Here is a 24,447-nt window from a genome sequence, read left to right on the forward strand (position 1 = left end):
ATTCCTGATTTTCTCCAGGTGTCCTTTGGCTATTGGTGAAATGAAGCTAATAGCAAAGCTTTTGTATCTGATTCTTTTTTTTCACATTTGATTTTGGGCCCATGTTAAGAGCAGGAATCCAGAAGCGGGGAGGGAGGTGACAGGCAGAGCTGGATGCCAGTGGTCTCCGGAGCACGGCTCCCCAGCCCCCTTCAGCCTCTTGTGGCGGGTGTGAGTGGGGGTTGTGTGTCGGGGGGGTTTAGGTCTTGCTGTGGTTGTGGCCCCTCCTATCTGCTGCGCAGGTGGATCACCTTCTCCATCTGTGCCTTGCTCTCAACTGCTTCACTCAGTGACTTTGTGTCTTAACCCACCTCCCTGCCCCCAACCTTTGTCCTTTAAGTGAACAAGTCGGCAGGTTCCTTTACTCAAACTGTTTACCGTAACTGCTGAAGATCCCAGAAAAGTTTCTCATTAATTTTATGAGTTTATACATCATAGCCAGAGGGACAAAGCATAGATTGTGGGTGTTCCCAGAGATACAAATTTCTAGAGATTGTTTTGCATATTCATTTGCACATTGTTGTCTGGGTTTGACATGTGTATTGGGCTTCAGTGTGAGGCTTTTAATATGTATATCCTGTTATCAATTAAAAAATTATCCAAGTGGTTGAATCCTGTGAGACTTCGCAAGTGTGTGCAAATCAAGTATACTTGACTTTTCAACCTCTTCGTTCAATGTAACTTTTATACAAAATAAATCATCAATTGACAGTTCTCAAAAAAAAGAAAATCAGTTTAGTTGGTCACCATCATCTTGGAAGACTTGACTCAGCCCTTTCTGCCTAACAGTAACCAGCAATTGTCTCTCACATTTGTAGAGTGCTTTCTCTTTTGCAAGGTGCTTTGACACACATTGGCAGATTTTCTTCTCCCACCGATCCTGGGAAGCAGGCAGAGGCAAGTGGTAACTTCTCATTTTCAAAGTTGGGAAATAAGCTCAGAAGTTCAATGTCTTGCATAACATCATGAACCGATGTGAATGGGGTTCAGTTCCCCCGCCGCCCCGCATCTGATCTTGGTCCCTCCCTTTGGAAGCCATGGCAAACTAACAGTGTCACAGAACCGTCTCTTCCCTCTCTTCCCTACCCTCAGTGTTCCTTTGAGGGAGAGGAGTCTTGACCTTCTATTGAGAGTCTGACCCTGGTACTCCCTCCACCCTCAGCCAGGCAGCTTTCTTGAAAAAGCAGGTATGTTCCTCCTGAGACCTTCCAGTCAGTCTTGAAAGTTTTGTTTTTGTTAAGGCTAATTTAAATACAAGAAATTTAATTAGTTTACATGAATGCTGCATTGTCTTACTCTGATAAACTGGAAGACACTAACGGGTTTGATCAGCTTAATTCAGCTGTATCTGATGATGTTCTTTCGCTTCCTTCTCTTTTAAATCATTGCAAATGGTTTCTATCAATCAAGGCGGTGGAGCACAGTGCCATGTGGAATTGTTTAGTTAACTGATTTTTTAAAAATTGCTCAACTTTTAATGAAAGAGTGGATTGTCAAGTGACATTTTGATTTGTCCTTTGATGAGGAAATGGGAAAATAGAGCCATCATAATAAAAAACCAGCTTCTATTCTAGAAGGGGGCTATTAACTTAAGAGCAGGATATGATTTCAGTGAATTGTTGTTTTCCTAAAACAGGCCACTGTCTCTGGTCTTTTTATGTTGAGAGACCTTCCTCTGATACTCCCTTAGATTAACATTTTCCTATGGGAAACTCTAACCTGTAATCCCCCAAACAGGTTACTCCCCATAGTGTAAGCGTTGGGGCCCAAGACCAGATACCAACACCCTTTTACTGGGACTCTGAAACATCAGTATCGAGAAATCTGCAAGCCTATTGTGATGCTTGTAATAGAAGGAAACAGGCTTCACATTTTGCTTTTAGTTGTGGCATGATGCAAGCACCATTTTACTGTTAAGGTTATTGTTTTCTTAACCCCAAAGCTGGATCTGCATTAGTGAGGATCCTCTTAGAGGCTACCCTCGTGTGTCCTGGCTGAGTGGGGTTCCAGGTGCTTCTCAGTGCTTGTGCCCACCTTGAATTGGCACAGTGGCAGGACCTCCGACACCATGAGAGGATGGACAGGGGTCACCTCTGAGGCTGGCCCCAGGACTCCTCTGTGTTCTATAGCATTCTTACACCCTTTATGGCAGTTAGCAAACTTGGTATCTCATGGGCACCTCAAGCTTACTGTGTCCAGATTTTAACTCTTGGTCTACTTCTACCATAGTCCCTTTCTAGGCCTCCTCCCTTCCCCCATCTTATTAAGGTACGTAGTTGTTAACTCACTTTGTCAAGCCAGAAACTGGGACTTCATTTGTTAATACTCATCTTTTTCTTCCTCCAAATCACCAAATCCTAATGATGCCTCTCCTAAAGTAGATCTTGAGTTCATCCATGGCCTTCCTGTATCCGCCCCCAAGTCCAAGCCAACATCATCCTTTGCCAGGTAACTGCTAAAGCCTTTTAACTGGCTGCCCTGCCTGCTTCCCCTTTTCTTCTATTCCTCTCATCACTTTGGACCCAGAGCAATCTTTAAAAATTCTTGTCAAATCATTTCATTCCCTTGCTTGAAACCTGTTGGTGACCTCATCCTGCACTTGATGAAACACATAAGCCCAGTGCAGCCCATGGAGTGGACTGCACTGTCTGGGCCCCAGGCCTGGCTACAGAGGCACAGCATTGTTGGCACCATGTTGTTGTAGCTTGTGAGACATTCTCGCCTTCACTCTTGACTTCCTTGGAAGATTGCAGTGACTTCAGTTTTCCAAACTCAATAAAATAACTCAGGCTCTCAAAGGTGTACTTAGAATGAATATTGTGTTCTGGGAAATGGAACAAGGAGTGATTTGTTCCTCCAAACACCAGAATAACAACTCCTAGAACACAGAAGTGGACCACTATTTCATTTGGAACCTTAATAAGTTAATAGCCAATAAGTAATCAACTGAAATTGCATACTCCTTGCTACTCCCCAAGCAACTTCCCCACCCCCCACCCACATATTTTGACATAAAAATGTGCAACAGCATTTTAGCTCAGGAAATCTTGAATGAAACTTGGTTCTAGGTTGGTACAAGAAAAGACTGGCATTCTATTATACAAGGGAAAAAGAAAGCTAAATATTAGCATACAGCTTTCCTTTTTAAATAGGTTTCTCCTATCTTGAAGCCGATTTGTTTTCCTTAGTCTCGAGCTTTACTCCTGTGTGTGTGTGTGCGTGTGCTGCCGTGCACACATCTGAAAAGCACGTACCTGAGTTTCATCTTAGGCATGATACTCTACATTCTCAGCCTTCCCCAAGGTAATTAATGGTAATACTGAAACTCCAGCTGGATGTTTGGTACACTGTGGCCTGATGAGTTACAGCAAAAATTGTAATGGGAATACCAGCAAAGGTGATTTTAATAGTGTGATGAGCGTGTGATAGAGTTTATTACCCAGAGTCATGGGAACACAGAGATGGCCCCTCACTCACCCTGGGGAGTGGAAAGTCATGTGACCCTTGAGATGGGTCTTAAAAGAGATGCCAAATACCAAGTGCTTATTACTTTTTTGCCAAGCAGAAGGAATGCTTGGGAGAACAGGGGTGCAAAGGGCATTTCAGACAGTTGCATGGATAAAGGCCTGGGAGGTCAGCAAGGGCGTGGCATGCCAGAGAACCCCAAGGAGGGTCGCTGCTGTGATGGAGGGCATGGTGGGGTGGGAGTTGAGTGCAAAAGGTGGGCAGGAGCCATATCATGCAGGTCCTTCCTTGGGGACCAGGTTAAGCAAGGGATTTGGATTTTATTCTAAAGGCAGTGGAATGCCACTGTAGAATTAAATACTAGAGAGTTACTGGATCAGGTTTGTCTTTTACAATAGGGATTCTGTAGGCATGGTCTGTACTAAGACTTCTCCTGAAAGTCAGTGATCTGATTCAGATATGCAAGTCCTTTTATTAGTTCTAATGGGTGTGAGACTTAAAATTCCACAGACTTGCACATTTTAGGTGTGACTGTAGGCTGGACGTTGCTAAGTGACATGTGATTGGTGTTAAGTTAGTACCCTGCTGGAGTTTCTGGATGATCGTACTCCCCTGGGTTGCCATGCTCAGCAGTGGTGCATTCCAGGTGCCTGCTGAGCATGGACACAGGCAGTTGGATTCCTGCTGGTTTGGAAATGGCACTCTGACAGTGCAGCGTCAGTGAGGTCTTGAATTTCTGACAGCAACTAAAAGTTGCTGGGAATCTAGAGGTCTAATTATACTGTTAACTTGGCTTTCTTATTATTTGGTTAACATGATTTAGTTGGTTGTTAACCCTGCACTATGAAGTGATGCATATTTATGCTAGGAATGTGTTTTGGCTTCAAAGTTTAGGATAACTAGACTTTAAGACAGGTATGAAGTTTAGATGCATCATCTATATCCCCTTGCAAAAGATGTCTCTGTCTCCCACATTTGCGTCTCTGGTGATTCTTCAGTGTTATTACCATGTTATTTTTTCCTGCTAAGGGGAAAATACGTGCGATGAGCAAGGGTGGCATCCCTTGCCTTGCCTCCATGTGGTTTCGAAAGGACTCAGGAGTGTTTGCATTACTTAAGGCTTGAGAAAGCAGTAAGGTGAAGGCAGAGAAACAGTGGAGGAGGCTATCACAATTTCCTCATCAACAAAGATGAGGGCTGTGGGGAAGGAGAGAGGGGTATGTTTGAGAGATGTTTAGGATAAGGGAGAACAATCTGATGTAGGGAATGACAGAGAGGGGTGGTGTCTAAGAGATCCCCAAACTTCTGGCTTGGGCAGCATTGGCGAGAGGGACAGTCTTGTATCATCCAGCAAGTACGTAAAGCAGGCCAAGATGAGGAGGCTTGGAAGTGGGCAAGAGTGTGGCTTGTTCTCCCACTATGTGCAGACAGAACAGCCGTGCATGATGCAATGTCAGAGGTCAGGGTTGGGCTCAGCATAGAGGTGTTGAAAGCCAGGTCCTATCTGCACCCTGTTTTGTTGACAGTGGGGAACCCATGAACACATTCTAGTTAGATGACTAAGATCAGACATGGGTTTCTGTGAAATCATTCCCTGGAAATTGAGGAATCAGGAGGATGGAGGAAGGGAGGCATCTGGGTGGAGATGCTGAGGACTCGGTGATGGCAGGGAGAACATACAGGCATGGGTGTGCGTGCAGTGTCTGCAGCTTCTATTTTATTTGGGGGTGGGGTGTGATACAGATTCTAGAGTCAACACAGAGGAGAATGAGCAGCCCTTGGTAAGCTATTAACCAGGAGCAGGTGGGGGCAGGGTGGGGAAGGTGGAGTAGAAGGTGACTGGGAGAGCTCTCCTCTGTTCTGGTGCCCAGGCCTGCCTTAGTTAACAGTGGACCCACAGTGGCCTGAGTGGACCTAAGACTGGAGCTGGTCTGACACTTGCTGACCTGGAGGCTTCTGTGCAGTTTGCAGTTGGGCCAATGGCAAGATCAATAAACCTTGTCTTCAGTGTTCAAAAGCCTTCTTGTTCTGTGCCATTGCCGAAACCATTCTCATTGACTGGTAAGTCAGCTTAAGGTTCAGCAAAAAGGAGGACATTTAAATTAAAGATCAAATATTTATCACTTTGATAGTGACTAATGCAACTTCAGCAGCTCAAGTTCATTTTCTGATGGGGTCATTCCCTTTCTCCTACCCTAAAATAGACTCCCAGGAGACTCTGGAGAACATTGACACACCACTATGTAAATATTTGATAGCAGCTTAGCTTACTGCCTTTCTTTTGCAAAATATTTGAATTTTGTCAGGAATCAAAGGTCTGCAGTGAAGCACACATGGTAAGCATTGAGACGTGCACAGTGTGTTTGCAGAATCCCTTTTGGACCGGCCGTCTCAGCTCCTTGGCTAGTCCCTTGCTCATCGTTCATCAACTCGTTCTGCTCTGGTCGCCCTGGCCCCTTGCTACCCCTTAAAACCTTCAGGCTGCTCCTGCCTTGTGGCCTTTACCCTCCATGCCCTTCCCTGTCACCCTTTTCTTTGAGGTCTCCTTGGGGCTTGCTCCAGCCTTTGCTGCAGGCCCCTGCTCTCCAGTCAGAGAGGCAGTCCCTTGTAATGCTCTGTGTTAAATCACGTCCCCCACCCTGTCACCTTACACTCTTTTGTCTTTCTTCATAGCACTTTGTTCCTTGACATATTACACTTTTATTTGTTTATTTTTTATCTCCCTCAATTGGAATGTGAGTTCCATGAGACCAGGACCTTTGTTTTCATTATTCTGTCCTGTCACCAGGACATTACCCAGCGCATCGAGTCTGCCTTGTATTTGGTGAATCAATGAATGATCAGATGGACCGGTCAATCAGTTTGTATATTCACAACAGTTAGTCAGCATGTGGCAGGTGGTAGGTGCTCAGGAAGTGTTTGAAAGAATGAATTGGTGAGTGAGTGAATGAATCTGTGCATGGTTAGTTGCCAACACTGGTGCTCAGCAACTGTTAGCTGGATAAATGAACGGATGCTGGAGCTTTCTCGCCTGTCTCTGGTGCTAGTCCTCAGCTTCTTTATTGGGGGAAGGCCCGGATGCACTACCTTTGGTGTGTGCTCTTGTTCCTGTTTGATAAATTCAGTTAGTCCCTCATTCTTTCCGTTTGTCTGCCATCAGCCCAGGCTCTGTAATTAACTTACTGTAATTTAGCTGAGAGGTGAATTTTTCATTTTAAAGATGTTATAAACAACTGGTGCTTGTGCATCTTGGTCTTTGATGAAGTTCATGCCTAAAAGAACATGAGGGCTGTGTTATGTGTCTAGGAGAGAAGGGGCTGTTAGCCCACACTTGGCCATAAAAACATGGGGACAGGCTGGCAAGTTCTGGCAAAGTTGTGTTTCTCTAGCTTCAGTGCACCAGCATGCCAGCATGGAGGCCAAGGATCAGGGTCAGTGTGGTCATCTTCCTCAAGGGTCACATTTAACCCAAAGATTTGGGAGAAATAACATTTTAAAATTTTGCAACCAATACTGATATTTGTTAAAGGAGAATTCAATATCGCTTAGTAGTTAAGAGCAGGCTGTGGAACCGGACTGCCTAGGTTTGACTCTGTCTCACCCCTTACTTGCCTAGTGGTCTTGAGCAAGTTACATAATCTCAAAACTCATTTCTCACTTCTAAGGTGGGAGCCTGTGATGCAGTAGAGCCAACAGCATGGGGATGTCAGGGATCAGTGAGAGCCACGGAAGGCTTTATCACAGTGTGTGCACGTTGTAAGTAAACAACAAGGCGGATGTTACATGTGATCACTTTATGTTTTAAGATAACAGAGGAGCCAAATAAAATTCTATTCTTACCCTGGCCGTGCCCTAACATGGCCTCCAGGGATGGGCATTCATTTACTTCTGCATATTTCAGATGGGCAAGTTAGGAGAAGCACTGTCTTAACAAAACCCAGTGCACACCATTGGATGGCTTGCATGCTTTCTCAGGAATTCTTCCCTAGCCTTGCCTTGGAGTTGAGCTGCCATTAAGGAAGTGATGAATTAGCCATGCTTACTTTTAGTACCTGCTGTTTTAAAGTACCTAATTGAATAGCAAATGAAGTTGAGGGAACCTACAGGTTTGGATAAAGAACTGCCATCTAAGGAATGACGGTATATAGAGGAGCTTGTAATTTGAGCATTTTCACACACATTGCTTGCATTTCATTCTTATAACCACCTATTCATCAAGGTAGAGAAGACTGTCAGAATGGAAAGAGACTTCAGTAACTGTTGGGTCCATCTCTTTGATATGATTTCTGAAGTCCCTTCTTCAGCATCCTATTCATCTTTCAGACCCTGCTTGGTTTCTCCAAGCAGGAAGAAAGAGCATTCCCTGCCCCAAAGGCAGTTCAGTCTGGCTCCCCATAATTTCTACACATTGGTTTAAGTTCTGTCTTTTAGAGCCGCAGCTAAATCTAGCACTTCTTCAACCTGTAATTTATGCCCTTTTAATATACAGACCTCTGGAGCTAGTGTTTCCACAACCTCACCTGAGCCATTTAACCATTGTGATTTAACCATTAAATACATGAAGTCTGCGGGAGGCAGCCTTGACTGGTAGGTCGGCTTAGTCCAGTGGACTTAAGCTACAGGTCTCAACTCATTGATTGATTGTGAAATCTCTTTTGTGGATCGCAACCAGCATTTTTTTAATGAAATGAAATATCAGAGTATATAAACATACATACTTTCTAAAACTCTGATTTCAGTTTGTGTTGCATGTGCTGCTGTTGTATTCTTTCTGCACATCATAAGCATTTCAAAAGCCATTGTTTTGGACCCTCTTACAGGAATTTCAAGTTACTTCATTTTTACTTAGTTATCATCTTTATCCTTTTAATGGTTGAATTTGCTTCAGGTCAACTAGTTAAAGACATAGTAGCTGTGTTTCAGGTTGCTGATGGCTATTAATTTAACTCTGATTGCTCTGTAAAGAAGAGCATTTCCTGGCTGGCCAGGGTTAAATAACAAGATCTGTTCAAAAGCTCCGCTTCCTCCTTTTTCCTTACTCCGGCTTCAGTGAGAGAATTTGGTTGTGAGCAAATCCTCTAGGATTTCGTGCAATCTTAGGTCCTGTCCTTAAAAGGCAGCCTTTCCTCAAGGCAGGAGGAGCCTCCTTTGCTGCTGGCTCTGGGAAGGAGCTTTTGAGGACAAGCCTGCACTTACATGGGCTGCTTTGGTCTCTAGACTGCCCTGAGTCTGAAAGTATTCTCACGAACAAGAGAGGCACCTTATCACAACTTGGTGTGAGGGATGTGACAATACCTCCAACTGGAAAGGGAGGGATGTGGTTTAGTTGAAAGAGCAGAGCTGAGAGTCTAGCATTGTTTTCTGGTCCTGAACTCTGCATTGGGGATGGAGGGGGAGAGGTGTGGGGGGACAGGTGAGGGACAGCTGTGGAGAGAAGGGGCTCCTTGGACACATGACTTAAGCTCTTTAAACAACGGTCGGATTTCAGGTTCAGGGCCTATGCCAGGGACTTTTCTTTTGTAATCTCATTTCATCCTCACATTGTCTTTCTCTTACTTTGTCATACTGGCCTGATGAAACCCCATCCCTGGTTAAATTGAACCTCCTACTTTTTCTATGCCTACACCTGTGCTCTTGGTGCCACCCTGAACTTCCTGCTTCAAGCTGTGTGGCCCCCAACTGCAGTGGGCCCCCAGCTGGTGGCAGGTCACGCCACTCCTCCCATTCAGTCATCGCCTCCTGGATAGCTGTTCGTGGCTTCTCTCTCTTCAGACTCCAACATCTCCCTCCTCTCCCTGCCTCCTAAGCAGATGCTCTTCTTCCAGGAATTATTTTTCATACATAATTATTTTGTCATTATTCCTTATGATGATGATGACAGCTAATGCTTATATTATACCTACTATGTACCAGTCACTATTGTATATCAGTTTTCTAGGTCCAATTATTAGCCCCATTTTTCAGGTGAGACATCTGAGGCACAGAAAGATTAAGTAACCTGCCTGAGGTTGCAGGGCCTATAAACGGCGGAACTAGGATTTCAGGCCAGCGCTGCCTCCGAGTCTTCCCTGTGCTCTTGTTTACTGCAGTCTGGAGAAGAGTTGCCCTCACCTTCTTCCGTCTGCCTGCTGCCACCCTCCCTCAGACTTACTCCGATTTTGCCCTGATCTTGCCCCTGACCCCTCTTCACCAAAACTGCTCTGCAAGTCATGGAGGACCTGCATATGGCCAGACCAGATGGCCAGCTCCCCCTTCCTCAGGACACCTTCTTCATTTGCCTTCCAAGCCACCATCTTCTTCTTGGTTTTCTTCTTGACTCCCTTTTCAGTCTTTTCCTGCTTCCTCTTCAACTCCCCCCAGGTCTAGACTTTGGATTGCTCCAGGGCTCAGTCCCCTACTCTGCACACACTCCACTTCCCGGCTTTAAGGGCCCACAGCTCCCAGGGTCCTGTCTCCAGCCCGTTCTCCCTGCTTTGCAGGCCCATGCCTCCAGCTGCCTTTTTGTGCCTCTACTAGGGATGGCTGATAAATTGTCAAACTCCAGCTCTCCCTACCCACCTCACACCCCATTGCAACTTCCCACCTCCCTCAGTGGCAACACCATTCTTCCAGTTGCACAGGCCTGAGAACCTTCAGTCTGTTTTCTTTTTTCCCACTCCATTTCCAATCTTGGTAAATTGTGTGGCTCTGCCTTCAGAGTGTGCTTGGTATCAGACCACTTTGTGCCACATCTACCCCTATCCTGGAACATTAGGTTTTACCTGAATAATTCATTAGCATCTTCACTGATTTCCTTGCCTTAGCCCTTTCATGGCTGCAGTCAGTTGTCCACACAGAGTTCTTTTAAAATGTAAGCAGCACCCTCCTGTGGTCCTATTTTGACCTCTGCTGCTCCCTCTCTGACCCTTCAGCTCTCCCTTTGCTTCCTCTGGACTTGCTGGCCCCTGCATGCTTCGCAGACATGCAAGGGATGCCCTGCCTGAGGGTCTGTGCACGGGTCCTGCCCTGCCTGGAAGATCTTCCCCCTGCACAGGTCCCTTCAAGTCTCTGGTCCAGTGTCACTTTCTCATGAAGCCTTCCCTGATCAGTTACTCTAAATTTACAGCCTCTGCGCCTCCAGCAGCACGTAGCATCATCTGACACATGCTCTATCCATTTGTTAGTTGTCTGTCTCTCCACATTCCCTGTGAATGAAGACAGCTTCATTACCTGAAGGCAACATTTTTGCTTGTTTTGTTCATAGCTGCATCCTCAACATTGTCCCCTGACATACAGGGTATGCTTAAAAAATATTTGAATGATAGATACTTTTATCTTTGTTCGACAATATAGTAATTGAGGGTCTTAAGAGGTTAAGTTACTTGCCCAGGATCACAGACCCTAGAATTGCCAGGATGGGACTGAAACCCTGACATGCACTTAACTTACTGTGTGCTGCTTTTTCTTGTTAACTAAGGACAATAATACATAACACAGTTACTTTGAGGATGAAATGAATAATGCACAGAAAAGCACTTTATTAATCCAAGTGTGCCAAAAAAAATGTGACTTATCTAATTTATTGAGAATGCTAGCTTTCATGTCTCTGTCATTCGGCAACCCACTCAAAGATTCTTTTGTGTTTCTGGATTTTTATTTGGGAGTAGCCAATGCTGCTGCCACTGCTGCCAAATAACATTTTCTTCTTTTTTCTGCCCTTGGTGTGAGAAGTGTGTGTGTGTATCTTTTATCTGTCTGTAGCTATGATCCCTCCTCCCCCCCATATACCCACTGGCCTTCAGGTCAAGAGCTTTCCTGACCCCTGTGGCCTGTTGGCAGCAGGGAGCAGTGGAGCTGGCACCTGTGTGGCTGTCATTGTTTGTTTATGTATATGTTCCTGGGGCAGACGCTTATGTTATCAGCAGGTGCTTTGCGGGTGTCCGGAGTCCCATCTTGCACAATTCTCCTGGCAGCCTGTCTGCCCCCTACCCCCACTCTGCAGCAGACTGGAGTGAAGTGATCACAGGCCCATTATGGCTAAATACCAGGGACATAAAACGAAGCAAGCACACTTGATGAACCGCAGAGCTGCTGCTCTCAAGTGCAGAATTTATGTCTCCCTGAACCCAGGGCAGCTTCCCTGGGCTTATAGCATAAAGCATAGAGCAGTTTGGCCCTTCTAATGCCTCATGTTTTAATAACGACACAGCTACAAGAAGAGATGGTGGAGCTTTCCCCATATATACCCTTCTCGTGTTGTTTATTCATTTGTGTTCCTGATTTTGAAGTGGGAGAAACATGCAGCCACTTCTTAGGGAGCACCTTAAACTGTTTTTTCTGAAGACAGGAGAGCTTTGACACTTTAGAAAAGGAGAACAGCATTGAGAATAGTCTAGTGGTTGGATGTCTGGGCCTGGTTACTGTTCTCACATGGGTTGTACAGTGGGATGTAATGGGCATTAGTGTACAGGGACTTAGCATGGACTCCAGGTCTGGTCAAGCTGTTCTTGGCAGGCACCCCTTCAATAGCCTGTGACATCCTTGGCTCCCTCCATGCTGTTGGCCCTGGGCAGTGTAGGGGTGGGTGGAGAGATGCACTTTTCCTGGGGGCCTTCAGAGCAGCCTGGCCCACACTGAAAACTCAAGCAGGATGTGGTGCATCTTTTAACCCAGAATGACTGTCCAGCCGCCATGTAGCGGCACCTTCCAGGCATCAGGGCTAGCCTGATTGTAAGCAACAGACTTTACCTGCTGCCAAATGAGACACCAAGAAGGCTTGTGTTCCTCTCACAACCCTCCCTGTGTCATCAGCTTCCAGAGCTGACGAGCAGGAACCAGGCTTGGACTCTTGATCTGTGTCCCATTGGTCCACATGCCTTGTAGGGGATAGCCTGGCCTCCCTGGAAGCAGCTGCGTGGAGTGGGAGGAACACAGTTTCTGAGCCAGAAAGAGCTTGATTGGAATCCCAGCTGCACTATTGACTTTCTAACCACCTGGGGCCTGCTCTAAGCCTCAGTTCCCTTGTCTGCAAAATAGGGATGAAGGCTGCTGTGAGGCTTGCGTGTTTGTGGAGGGCTTTAGTGCAGTCGCTTGATAGGTATTGAGCATTCAGGAAGCAGTAGCTGCTGTTCTTATTTGTAGGGTGGTTGAGAGGCACTGGGTGGGCTTTGGAATCAGGTCTCAGTTCAAATCCTCATTCGGTTGGTCATTCATTAAATACTTAATGAGTACTTATTGCAGGTTTTATAGTGGAGTTGAGATTGTGCTTGTTCCCAGCAGTTTTTGATGTTGGACAATAGCGTACTTTACTGAATCCCAGTTTCATCATTTAAATGGGGGTAAAAATTCCAATCTTGTATGATTGTGGTGGGAATGAAATAAGTATTTATAAATGGCAGCTAGCTAGCTTATTATTACAGAATTTTCTATTCTAACTCAATGGTTAGTTGCCTAAGATGAACTACTTGTCTTAAAATATTCCGGCTTTGATATTCAGTCCAGCAGATGTTTGTTGAGCACCTGTTATATAAAAGGCATCATGCCAGCCCAGGAGAATATTATTACCAGCAAGGCACATTTGCAGTCCCTGAGAAGTGGAGACATCAGAGGCCCAGCCAGCTAGGCAGTAGCTGCCAGTCAGTGCTGCAGTAAAGGTATAAACCAAGTCCTGAGATAGCACCGAGGAGGACGCTGTTGCTTCTGCATGGAGGAGCTGGCAAAGGCCACATGTGATGGTTGTCCAAAGATGAGAGATTGCTCAGGCAGGTGACAGTGCGAGGGAAAAGGGCATTCCAGCATAGATGTTCCATCAGCAAAGGCATGGAGGTGAGAGTCCACAGGGAGGCTCAGGTGTGATGGTAATAGTGGGTCATTTGGGTGTGGTGAGGCTGGAAAGAATGAATGGGGCTGGGCTGTGAAGGCTTAGGGAGTTCTCAGCCTTGTGGGCTGAGCCTATGATGTGGAAAGCTTACAGGAGGGCAGGGTGAGCCCCTGACTGCATGGGGCAAGCTGTCTGGTAAAAGTATAATGCCAGCTACTCATGGAATTTAAAACTTTTCTAGTAGCCACATGAAAACAGAAAAGAAAACAGGTGAAATCGATTTTAATAATTGATTTTATTTAACCCAGTATATTCAAAACATTATTTCAACATGTAATCAGCATACATAACTTTTAATGAGCTATTTGTCATTCTTTCTTTTGGTACTAAGCCTTCAAAATCTTGTGTGTATTTTATACCACAGCACAGCTGATTTTGGACCACAGCCATATTGTAGATGTTCGACACGTGGCCGGTGGCTGCTGCATTGGCTGCACAGGGTTAGCAGGTCTGGGGTGATGAGAGTTGAAAGTGATCTTCCTTGTCCTAGACCTTCCCCTGAGAGCCTGAACCAGCCTTCTCCCATCAAACCTTTGAACAGACCTGCCCAACAGCTAATTGGTACCTCAGGGAAAAGAGAAAACCTGGGGGATTTTGTCATCCATGGGTCATATGGTGCAAAAAAATAAAAAAAAGTAGAATTCCCTGGTGTTTCCCAGATTCATATACATCTCCACGGGACAGACCTCGCTGGACAACAAGTTACTGTGTACGATCTATTGAGCCTCTGGTATGGCCTGTTCATCCACTGCATACTTCAGATAATACATTATTTCTAATTTTTCGATGTCTGCAAAACAGATTTCTCACTCATTTTTACAGAGGAGGAGAGTTGGGACATGAGAGGTTTAGTACCTTGTCCAAGATTGTTTAACCAGACGGGGCAGAGCTAAGGCACAAACCTGACTTCAAACCTGCGTTCCTACCTTTCCTTAATAGGATCTAACACTCTGTGTACATTATAATCTCCAAATCGGAGAAAAGTACATATAAGAAGTTAGCATGTGTGCATACATGCGTATCTATATACATAAGTAGGAAAAGATGGGAAAGTTATAATCACAGAAAAAACAATCACAACAGTTCTGTGCTGAAGAATGCGTCCCTGCTTTCCTCCTCTCTGCCTCTGGTCTCCTGCCCACACGTACTGGGGACCATTTGGAGTGTCCCCATGCCGACCGGTTGCCGTGGGTGTGTGCTGGTGGGGGGTAGGAGCATAGCAGGTGGAGTTTCATTAGAATTCGTAGAACTCAGGCATTTGTGAAGTTTCCCTTTCCCTGGCTAGGGAAGCTAGAGGCCGTGGGGCACTGGCATTTGAGAAGCTGGAGGCTGCAGCGTCCATCCTGCCTGAGCTGCTTGCTGGGCAGAAGCCAGGCTGAATGTGTGAGCTTCATTTATTTCTCTCTTCAAGGGGCTGCTGAACCATGATGGGGGCACAAAGTGGGTGAAGGGCGGGAAGATAAGTGGGGTGCACCCAGGAAGGTGGGGACTGTCCAGGCTTCAGAGTCACAGATGTGGGTTTGACCTTTGACTCTGCCAGTCCTTTTGTGTCAGTGACAGGGCCTTGGATTCCTCCTTGTGAAACTGGAGCAGTCATTTTAGGCAGAGCTCTTTCCAGTGTAAGGGACAGAGACCCCTTGGAGCCAGCCAAAGTTGAAAGAGGCGTTCATCACATAGAGACACGTCGGGGTACCCTTAGGACAGGAACCTGTGTAGAGCTGGCCTCACAGGGGACTCAACTAGAAGGAGGAGAGTGTGGAGGCTTCTCTTGCAGCCTCTCAGGGGTGCTCCCTCCACCCCCAGGCCTCTCTCCCGCCTGGCTTCCCTGGTGACTACATCTGTGTGATTGTCCAACTTCAGTGTCCGTTCATGTCTCTTAGATTCTTGAAGTAGAGGCCGGTTGGCCCAGCGTCTCCTTTAGGCAAGCCCACATTTCAGAGGTCCTAGCAGATGTACTTGAGCCAGCCCTGGCCCAGGAGGCCACCCGATGCAGCCCCTGGGCCCAGAGCCATGGTGAGGCGGTCCTCAGCCCAGAGGGAGGCAGGCATGGACAGTGCTCTGTGGTGGCCTTTCCACCCTCCAAAAGTGATTGCTTCTTGATTTCTCTTTCCCTGAGCCTGCCTCCCAACTTCCCAGACTTTAAGCTGAAACCTTCTCCTATTTCACTGAAAAAAACAGAAGCCTTTAGTCCCCCAACCCTCACAGTACGGAGCCACCCCTCACCCCCAGTGCCATCTTCCTACCCTCCTCTTGTTGAGTTCGAAGGGTCCTTTGCCTCTCGAAGGCAGGTCTGTCCATTCGGCTTCTCGTCTTGCTCCTACAGAGACCTCTTCTTTTTGCAGTGCCAGGGTTTTCTCCCATTCTATTAGACCCCTCAAACGTCATTCTCTAGTTTCTCTTATTATTTAAAGAAAAAGAAAGAAAAACGATTTTGGCCAGACACATTCTTCCCACAGAACTTCAAAGCAGTTTTCTGCCCTGGTGCTGTTTGGCGTGCTGGCATGCAGACCCGTCATCACAAGCTACCAGAAGACAGAGGGGCTTGCAGCAGTGTCAGCCAGCTCTGCACTGAGCACGTGCCACTGACAGTTTTTCCTTGGCCAAATATTCCCGAGGAAGGAAGCAGTGCATTCGCTTATGTTCTGGCACAAGTGCCTCTGTCTTCTGACAGTTGACCTTCTTGACTGTCTTGGTCCCCACGACAGCACGTCCTCTTTTGCCTCACTCCTCTTCTCTGAGTACCCCATGCTTACTCTTCCCCTTCCTGCCCGCTCTTCCCCTTCCTGCGCTGTAGCTGTCAGGGTGAAAGGGCTCAGTCCTGGGCCCTTTCTCTGCCTGCCTTGGACATGATCTCTCTTAATCCAATAGTTGATGACTTCCAAATACAGATCTTCAGCCCAGACCCAGCTCCTGACTCATTTATCCAGTTGCCTCCTTGATATTATTTCCATGACGATGTCTAAGAAGCATCCTCACACGCAGAGCACTCGATGCACTTTTTGAGCCCGCCCTTCCCCAGTGCCCATGCCCTGCCTGGCTCAGGCCACTCTGCCCTCTGCCTGGTGCTCTTCCTAGCTTTTTTCCTGGCTGGTCCCTTGTCACCATAGGGTCCCCTCCCCAGTCGTTATCTCAGAGATGCTTTCCCTTGCTGCCCCAGCTCACAGGTGAGTGAGAGCAGAGACGCCGCTCCTCCCTGAAGCCTGATGAAGTACCCAGGATTCAGATGGGTATGTTTGCCCTTTAAATCCTGACCAGACCAGCCCCGGCCCCAGCAGCTTGAGGCTTTTTTTCCATGCCTCCAGGAACTTCTGAATGCATCTTACAAATGTTGAGAACTGGTCATTGTGGAGGCTGGGGCCTTTGAATGTCAACTACACCTGTGTGGGTGGATGCAGACAGCAGCATGAAGTGCAGGAGGGAAGTCAGGCCCAGCACTGCTAGCCAGACAGCCAGGGCAAGGCTAGCCTCAGGCCCGGGGTGCCACCTGCCAGTCCTGTGAGGAATTTGGGAGATAGCAGCGGGCTCCGACAGGCCATTAGCTCCACAAGGAAATGACCACGAATCAGAGTGCTGCTAATGGCTTGTTTCTTTTTAAACAATTTTTTTGAGGCCGTGTCAGAGAGAATGGGCTGCCGTTTGCAGCTTTGAACAGGAATTCTGTCCATTGCTCTGTTAGAAGCCATGGGGTATTTACAAACTGGGTGACTGTTGGCAAGACATTTTTCCCCTTTGCTCCTTGGTTTCCTCCCTTCCGTGATGGGGATTATAAACGCTGTCTGTCTGACTCACAAGGCCGTTGGGGTGTGTTCCAGATGTTGGTATGTCAGCTAGCATGAATTCAGCGCCCGCTCTGTGCCGAGCCCTGAGTTATACAGCTTCTTATTCCATCCTCACCACGGTCCCGCGAAGGTGGTCATCACTCAAGGCCGCAGTCAGGCTTAGAGGAGCTCAGTGCACCCATCCCTGGGCCGCCCACGGGTGTGGGTGGAGATGTCTCACCCCGCCTGTACCGTGTCACTGCGGGCGGGCAGAGCTCTGCGTACAGATGCATTTGTTTTCCAGATTCTCACAGTCATCCTTTAAGACAAGCTGTTCTCATTGTTCAGATGATGGCATGGAGGCCTAGTGGAGTTAAGTGACTTGCTCAAAGCCATTTAGCCTGTAAGTGATTCGTCCTGGATTTTAAGGCAAGTCTGCCGGGAAGTCCTTTGGAAGACTTGAAAAGGAGAATTGGTAAAGCCAGGGGTTCCTATACCTTTCAGGCCTTAAGAAAGTAATAGTAGGTTTTTTTTTTTTTTCTCTCTGTTCCTAATTTCACGAAGGAAATTATACATTTGCCCAAATGGCCCTTCCCTTAATATTTGCTGAACCTTAATGTTTGCTTTTGATGGCATTATGCCATCCTAGCACGATAATATTTGTCATCTCATACCTTAGGAAACTCTGCTTGATTTTGAATGATACAAAAAGGTTTTGGGGTCTAAATGGAATGAGAGGAATGGTAAGAGATTAAGGATCCCTCATAAAAACAGGGTGTTATCAAAAAGACCTTTCCCAACTCTGAGTCCACATTCTGCCACCTCGGTCACTTAGGTGTAAATGTCATCTTCCTCAAGATGATGACAGGCCACCCACTACCCTGGGACAAAACAGGGAAGACAGTATACAGCATAGGTACCTCTGCTAGAGGAACATTGGTATACAGTGCTCTTCTACTTCCAAGAACCCCTCACTCCATGCTATTCTCCCACAATATTGTAATGGACATCTGCCTTTGATATATCCCTGCCTGATACCCATCCCTGCTTCTTCACTGTGTTTGGAAAATACTCTTCCTGCTGTACAAATTGGAAGGCTAGGCTGTGGGCATATGGGCCTGGGCTTGGCTAGTCACACATGCATGGGAGCTGGTGATGCAGAATGCTGGGGGGTGGTGAGTTCATCTGGAGACTGTGCCAGCAGCCACATCTAGTTTTTGGGGGTGGTCATGGTGGTTCGGCACCTCCTGCTCCAGTGCCTGTGTTCAGTGCTGACAGCGGTGATGCAGGCTCTGGCATCCTCACACTGGGAGTGTGAGTTGGGCTCCAGTTATGGCAGCACAGCATAATGTCCTGCCCATTTTCTGAGCCTGGTTCTTTGGCTTTTCTGGGAATCAGTGAGATGCCAAAGGCCTTTGAGTAAACTTGATTTAAATCAGCTGAAGTCTGTTTCATCTGCTTAAAGCTAAGAAGCCGACTTTTAAAGAGATGTTCCTCTGTAGTTATCCAAACATTTGTATTCATTCCTCAAGCCCCTGAAAGTTCTACTTCACCTGTTAGGCACCTCCGTGAGCTACAGAATTAACAGGAGAATCCCAGGTTGAGTGGGTGGCAGGACTGTGGGCTCAGCCATCTCCCTTCATTGTTATTGTGACCCAGGTCTCCATCATGCCCCCTAGACTGTGACCTCTGTGGGGACACAACTGAGTCCTTCATCTCTATCCTCAGCTCCTTGAGCAATGCTTGGCACACGGTGGGTGCTTGGGAAGGTTTGGATGAATGGGCCAAGGAACCAACAAAGAGATGAGAGAAGTTGATGCCTGTGGGCTCTCTGCAGCCTTAATGAGGCTGGCCTGGCTTGGGCAGGAAGGGGGCTACGTGCCTGGAGACTGCAGGCTGCCTGCAGTTCCATGCTGGAGATGGGCTGCAGAGATCATGGAATTTAGAGCAGGAAAGCAAGTAGCTAGAGCCATGAAAGGGAGAGCCGCTCCTCTGAGTGGAGGCGGCGTAGTTGTTGCTTTCCAATCCTTTCACCTCATGGCACATACAGAACACAGTATTATTTGTCTGGTACCCAGGGCTTTGTCCAGCTGGCACTGGAGCAGAGGCCTCTCTCACAGCACACCGGTGGCCCAGTGCCCACTACTTAGAGCGCTGATCCCAAGAGAACTTAGAGCCTGGTGTGGCCTCTGTTCTTAGCCCTTTGTCATGTAAGTTGCAGATATTTTTCCTAGTTGTGTATTTGCCTTTATGATTTATTTTTTCTTCCACTTGGTTTATTCTTGACCATCACAGTTGTTCTCTCTACAGGAGGTTCCAGACTTGACAAGAGGAGTGTGGCCTTTCCTGGAATCCCTGTGGACACACCCTCCTAGCATCCTCCAGGGAAAGATGCGGCAGCTCAAAGGGAAGCCCAAGAAGGAGACCTCCAAGGACAAGAAGGAGCGGAAGCAAGCCATGCAGGAGGCCCGGCAGCAGATCACCACAGTGGTGCTGCCCACGCTGGCCGTGGTTGTGCTCTTGATCGTGGTGTTTGTGTACGTGGCCACGCGCCCCACCATCACTGAGTGAGCCCTGCAGCCGGCCGCGGACCCCATCGGCTAGGAGAGGAGGCACAGGAGGGGGATGCAAACAAAAAATGGCTTTCATATTCAGAGATGTTCATGTTGCTGAGCTGTAAGCAGGAGCACCCTGTCTTCTCTGCTCTTTGACTTGATTAAAGTATCTCTGCTTTCTTGGGAGGGAATAGGGGATGTTTTATCAGTGAATGTGCCATACACCTTATGGTCCACTTCATGTGCCTTTCAGACTTCAAAGCACGCGCGTGCGCATTGTGTGTGTGTGTGTGTGTGCGTGCTTCTTTTTCTCTCCTAAGAATCGATAAGTAGCTCCACCTGAAGAGGGGCGGAACCTCTGGGTCAGGAAGCAGCTGGAATCCACACTCACCTCATTCCCATTGTTTGGATCATGCCTCTTTCCAACACGTGTTCACAATCTCCAAAGGGACTGTATTTCTTCTCTGTGCTTAATGTGATTTGAAATATGTTGAATCAAAGTGAAATATTTATTTTTTGAATAAAGGAGATAATAGCCTTAAACTGGATGCTTACCATGTTTTGCAAGGAGGTGCTGTCTGTGGGTCTCCCCCTGCCCACGGGTCTGCCCCTCTTCCCTCCCCTTCCCTTTCTCCTGTGGCTGTCTCCACCTTCCCCAGCACTCCCTCTGCTCATCGTTTCTGAGTAAAATTATGCTTTTTGACCGATAATTTTAAGATGGAGAGGGACAGAAAGGGCGCATTAATTGGCTTGCTTAGAAAGTGAGAGTTCTAATTAGGCTGTGACCACAGGTGCTTTTTACACCAGTTAGTTTTTCCTACTTTAACTTGGTATGTTTGTGCAAACAGCAATACAGAGTGGTCCTGGAAGTAAAGGTCAGGCTTGGTTTTGTTCTTAGCTGAAAGGATGCAAATTGTTGGCATTCCAGCTGAGTTTTCAATGCAAATTGGCTGGAATGGTTGCCTCATTTTATTCTAACAGCACTGCTCATGCGGTCCTGCTTCCTGATGGAGCAGCCTCTTTTTGGAAGTCAGATTCATGGTTACTGTTCTGAGGATGTCTGTTCTCCTGTCATTGCTGATTATGGAGATTTGTGGGGAGAGAAGCGCTTTTCCTAATCCCCGTGGCTGCGCGACTCGCTCACGGATGGCAGAGGCTGTTAGTGGAGATTTGGGGCCCCTTGGAGTGAGTCTCTCAGGAAGACGAAGCAGCTATTGAAAGGAAGGACTTCTCTGGCTGATGCCTGGAGAGCCTGGACTCGGCAGGCTGACAGAGCTCTGCGGCCCTGCTCTGTGAGCTGGTCTCAGAGAGACCTGGTGTCTCCTCATGCTCACTCAAGGGCCAATGGCCCTGGAAAGAGATTCGCTAAAATACTTGCCAAATTCAGAGGCTGCTAGCATCAAATTCCTCTGAGGTTTCTGTTTTCCTACCCTTTATTTGGTTCTGTTATGAACTTCAGTGCTTGCTGATCTGAGAAAGACTGCAGGCCACTGTCCCAAGGACTTTCTCATTCAGGGGCTGGAGGGTGGAGGAAGGTGTCTGCGGCCATTCCTGCTCCTCACAGCGGCTGCTGTGCGGCTGGTGAGTCCCCTTCCCAGGGCAGATGCTGTGAGGATGGAGCAAGGACAGCCCGTCCACTCCAGCAGAAAGACCCCAGTCTGCATGTCTTGCAATTACCTGATCAGCATTTAGTTCCCAGTCTACCACTCAGAATTGCAGATTACTTAAGCCCACTGAACTTCAGTTTCCCTGTCTGTAAAGAACTGGTAAAGTCACTTTTAGGAAGGTGAGCCCTAGTAGAAAATAAGGCTTTTAGAACAAACTTGGGTTTTGATGCAGATTTTGCTGCTGGAACCCCTCTGAGTCCACTTAGAGGTTATCTTGCTTCATAGGATTGTGGGGAGGGTTAAGTTGAAATAGTGTATTTGTAAAGCCAAATCTAGCGCCTGGGGCTTAGTTACTCATAGTTACTGTGTAAACAATAGTAGCTTGATATTTTACATATATTTATTTCTCACACAGCCTCATGAGGTAGGTACGATTATTACTCAATCTTACACATGAGAAAGCTGAGGCAGGCCAGGAAACCTGTCCATGTCACACAGCTAGTGAGTGGAGGAGCCCTGGTTTGTTTATTCTTAAGCTTTTGTTACGGTACATTTTAAACATACACAAAAATAGATGCAGCATGCCTCAGGTCCCTGTTGACCATTCTTCAGCAAACCCCACTGGCTGCTCCTGCCCATCCATCTGCACTGCCCCCACATCCAGACACCCTCATGTGCACACATTCCTTGGACTGTTTGGAGCAAAACAGGAGATGGGATTTTAAACCCAGGCAGCCTGGCTCCAGAGTCCATGTTCTTCTTCATTAAAATCTGTTGCCTTTCTATAAATAATTTTTTCTACTTCCCTGGTCTAAAGAAACCTTGCCTGCCCAGGGTATTCGAATAGCCTTCACCTGGTCATGGTGAACAGCCTTTGATGCCATTTTAGACAAATGGCCTGTGAGTTTGGCCTGCCCTGTGGGCACTAACTCCACCCAGCCTCTGGTCTATTGCTCAGTGAAAGAGGAGCCTCACCTGGTAGCTGTAAGAGAGTCTTTTCCACGGGCTCCTTACTTAAAACATTTCAGTGTTCTTGCTCAGGAGATTTTGTGTATGATGTAAAAAGAATATAATCTTTGGGAAACTGACATATCTGAATTCTACCTCTGCCGCTTTCTAGCTGGGTGACGTTACTCAGGCCCCATGACCTGAGCCGCACTTGCCCCACATCTGTGAAGTAAGGTTTACTCTCTAGGGGATGTTGGGAGGATATATTGAAATATGAAAATGGCATACTTTGTGCCTAGTACATTATGGAGGCCCCATAAATGGCCATTCCCTTTTCGTCAGTGTGTTCAAAAACTGGGAATATAAATGAAGGCCTGCTCCCCAAGGCTTTACTGGCCAAACGGACATGCCACACAGTGTAATAGATCCTTTAGGTGCTTGTGGCTCTATTTTCACCACTGTTTTCCTCTTTGTTGTCCATCAGGAGGCCTAGTTGGTTTGAACTGGACCTTCAGAAGGCAACTACTAGACAGGCTTGGTGAAGGCAGGCTGAAAATGGACCTTTAAAAGATAACAATTTTGATGTGAGTGGCCTGGCAGGGACCAGATGCCAATTTACTGTGGACTTGCTGGGTGGAATTTTAACAATTCTTAGGGGAAATAGTACTCTCATGTGGGTATACTTGGTAATGATTTGAGACACCAGGTTCCAAATTATTTCCAGCTATTCAATGGCTTCAAGGCAATACTGAATTATTTATTAGGAGTTTCACAGAAAGTCATGCTGGGGTTCCTGCAGTAGAATCTAGGACTCTTGGCTTTCAGAGTCCTCATTACCAAGCCTAATGTTTCTTGAAGAGCATATTCTGAAAGAAGAATCGAGTTGGAAACAAGAATAGAAACCATTGTCATTGATTTAAAAGGTGGCATTTGATGTATTTTTTTTTTAAAGTCCTGATACCAAGATGTGTTTGTGTATTCATTTTCTGGCCAATGAAAATCTTGGTGATTATCATTGTCATTATGGAGGATATGAGACTGAGAGAAGAAGGATCTAGACCCAGTCTGCCACTCAGAGTGTGACACTGGCCAGGCACCTCATATAGGTGTGTTGGACCATAGAATCTCCTGAGAGCTCTTGTATCCCAGAGATTCTGTGAACATGGAGTTAACAAAATACTTAATGTGAATGAATAGATTTACTTGGAGCTCAGAGAACCAACGGCACCTGGTCTAAGAGGTCTGAGGATAGAAGCTACAAGGTAGCCTGTGTATCTCCTTGTGATCCTCCCAGAGCTCTATAAATGCAGCGGTTGCTACCAACTGATCATGAATCTAAACCTATAAAGGTTAAGTTCAGTTTGATTTGTCCTGAGGCCACCAGCTATGAGTTTTCCTGGTCAGCTCAAGGACAGAGCAAGTATGCACCCGTCCATCCTTCATGTGTCCTTCACGAGATAAGATAGGGAACCTGCAGCCAGGCTCGTCTGTGAACTGGAGATGGTTAAGACATTGCCATAGGTCGCTAGGAAAATTCGAGAGATGATTGTCCTTCCCTCTTCCCCAAAAGGATCTCACACCATTAATTACTTGTCAGAGGTAGAAAAATCAGGAAATCTTTTGAAATTATGGCCCTCACGGTTTTTTTTTTTGGAAGTCTACTATCACATTCCCTATAGTTCTGCCTTGAAAATATCCCCTACAGGATATTTTTCAAAGATGTCTGCCTTTGAATGTATTTGAAACTGTCTAATTCTGTGTTCTGTACAATATTTGCCACAGACTTTTGCTTAAACATTAGAAATGAGATACAGAATTTTGGGATCAAGAAGATACATGAATAGCTTCCTCTAAATCTTTTGAGAGTATCTGTACCAGAATTGCAGAAGGGTTTGTACGTCTTCTGGATCCGTGTCCCCCTTCCTCCATGCTTCAGATATCAGGCAGAGCAACTGTGCCTCTACACAGCAAACCTCTTAATCTATCAGGCCTAATTTTTTCTTATGAATCATGTACTTCAGTAGGCAGTCTTCTGGGTATTTTCTCATTACAAGGCAAATGTCCCTGACTTCAGTGTATTTCAGTCTTGTCATTGTTATCTCCCTGCCTCCCAGTTCTTTGGAAAGGAGCCAGTCTTTTAAAAAAGCTTTTAGTCCCTTGAACTATTGAGTGACAACTTAAGGAATGTGGAGCTGAGAGAGGATTTGGATGCTCAG

General features: G+C 46.6%; 1 protein-coding gene across 2 annotated transcripts in view; it reads left to right on the plus strand.

Moving 5' to 3' along the window:
- The window catches only part of SMCO4 (single-pass membrane protein with coiled-coil domains 4), a 71,150-nt gene extending 50,931 nt beyond the window's left edge, over positions 1–20,219 (plus strand). Inside the window, exons 1-2 of one of the 2 annotated variants that reach the window (XM_030829315.1) lie at positions 19,281–19,331; positions 19,432–20,219. In XM_030829315.1, coding sequence (XP_030685175.1) covers positions 19,513–19,692 — 180 coding nt within the window. In that variant the 5' untranslated portion in view covers positions 19,281–19,331; positions 19,432–19,512 and the 3' untranslated portion in view covers positions 19,693–20,219. Of the gene's footprint in view, positions 1–19,280; positions 19,332–19,431 lie in introns of those variants that run through there. The other variant, XM_003252990.2, reaches the window with a different exon arrangement.
- The last annotated feature ends 4,228 nt before the right edge of the window (positions 20,220–24,447 follow it).

Source organism: Nomascus leucogenys, chromosome 15 (genome assembly GCF_006542625.1).
Source record: "Nomascus leucogenys isolate Asia chromosome 15, Asia_NLE_v1, whole genome shotgun sequence".
Lineage (NCBI taxonomy): Eukaryota > Metazoa > Chordata > Mammalia > Primates > Hylobatidae > Nomascus > Nomascus leucogenys.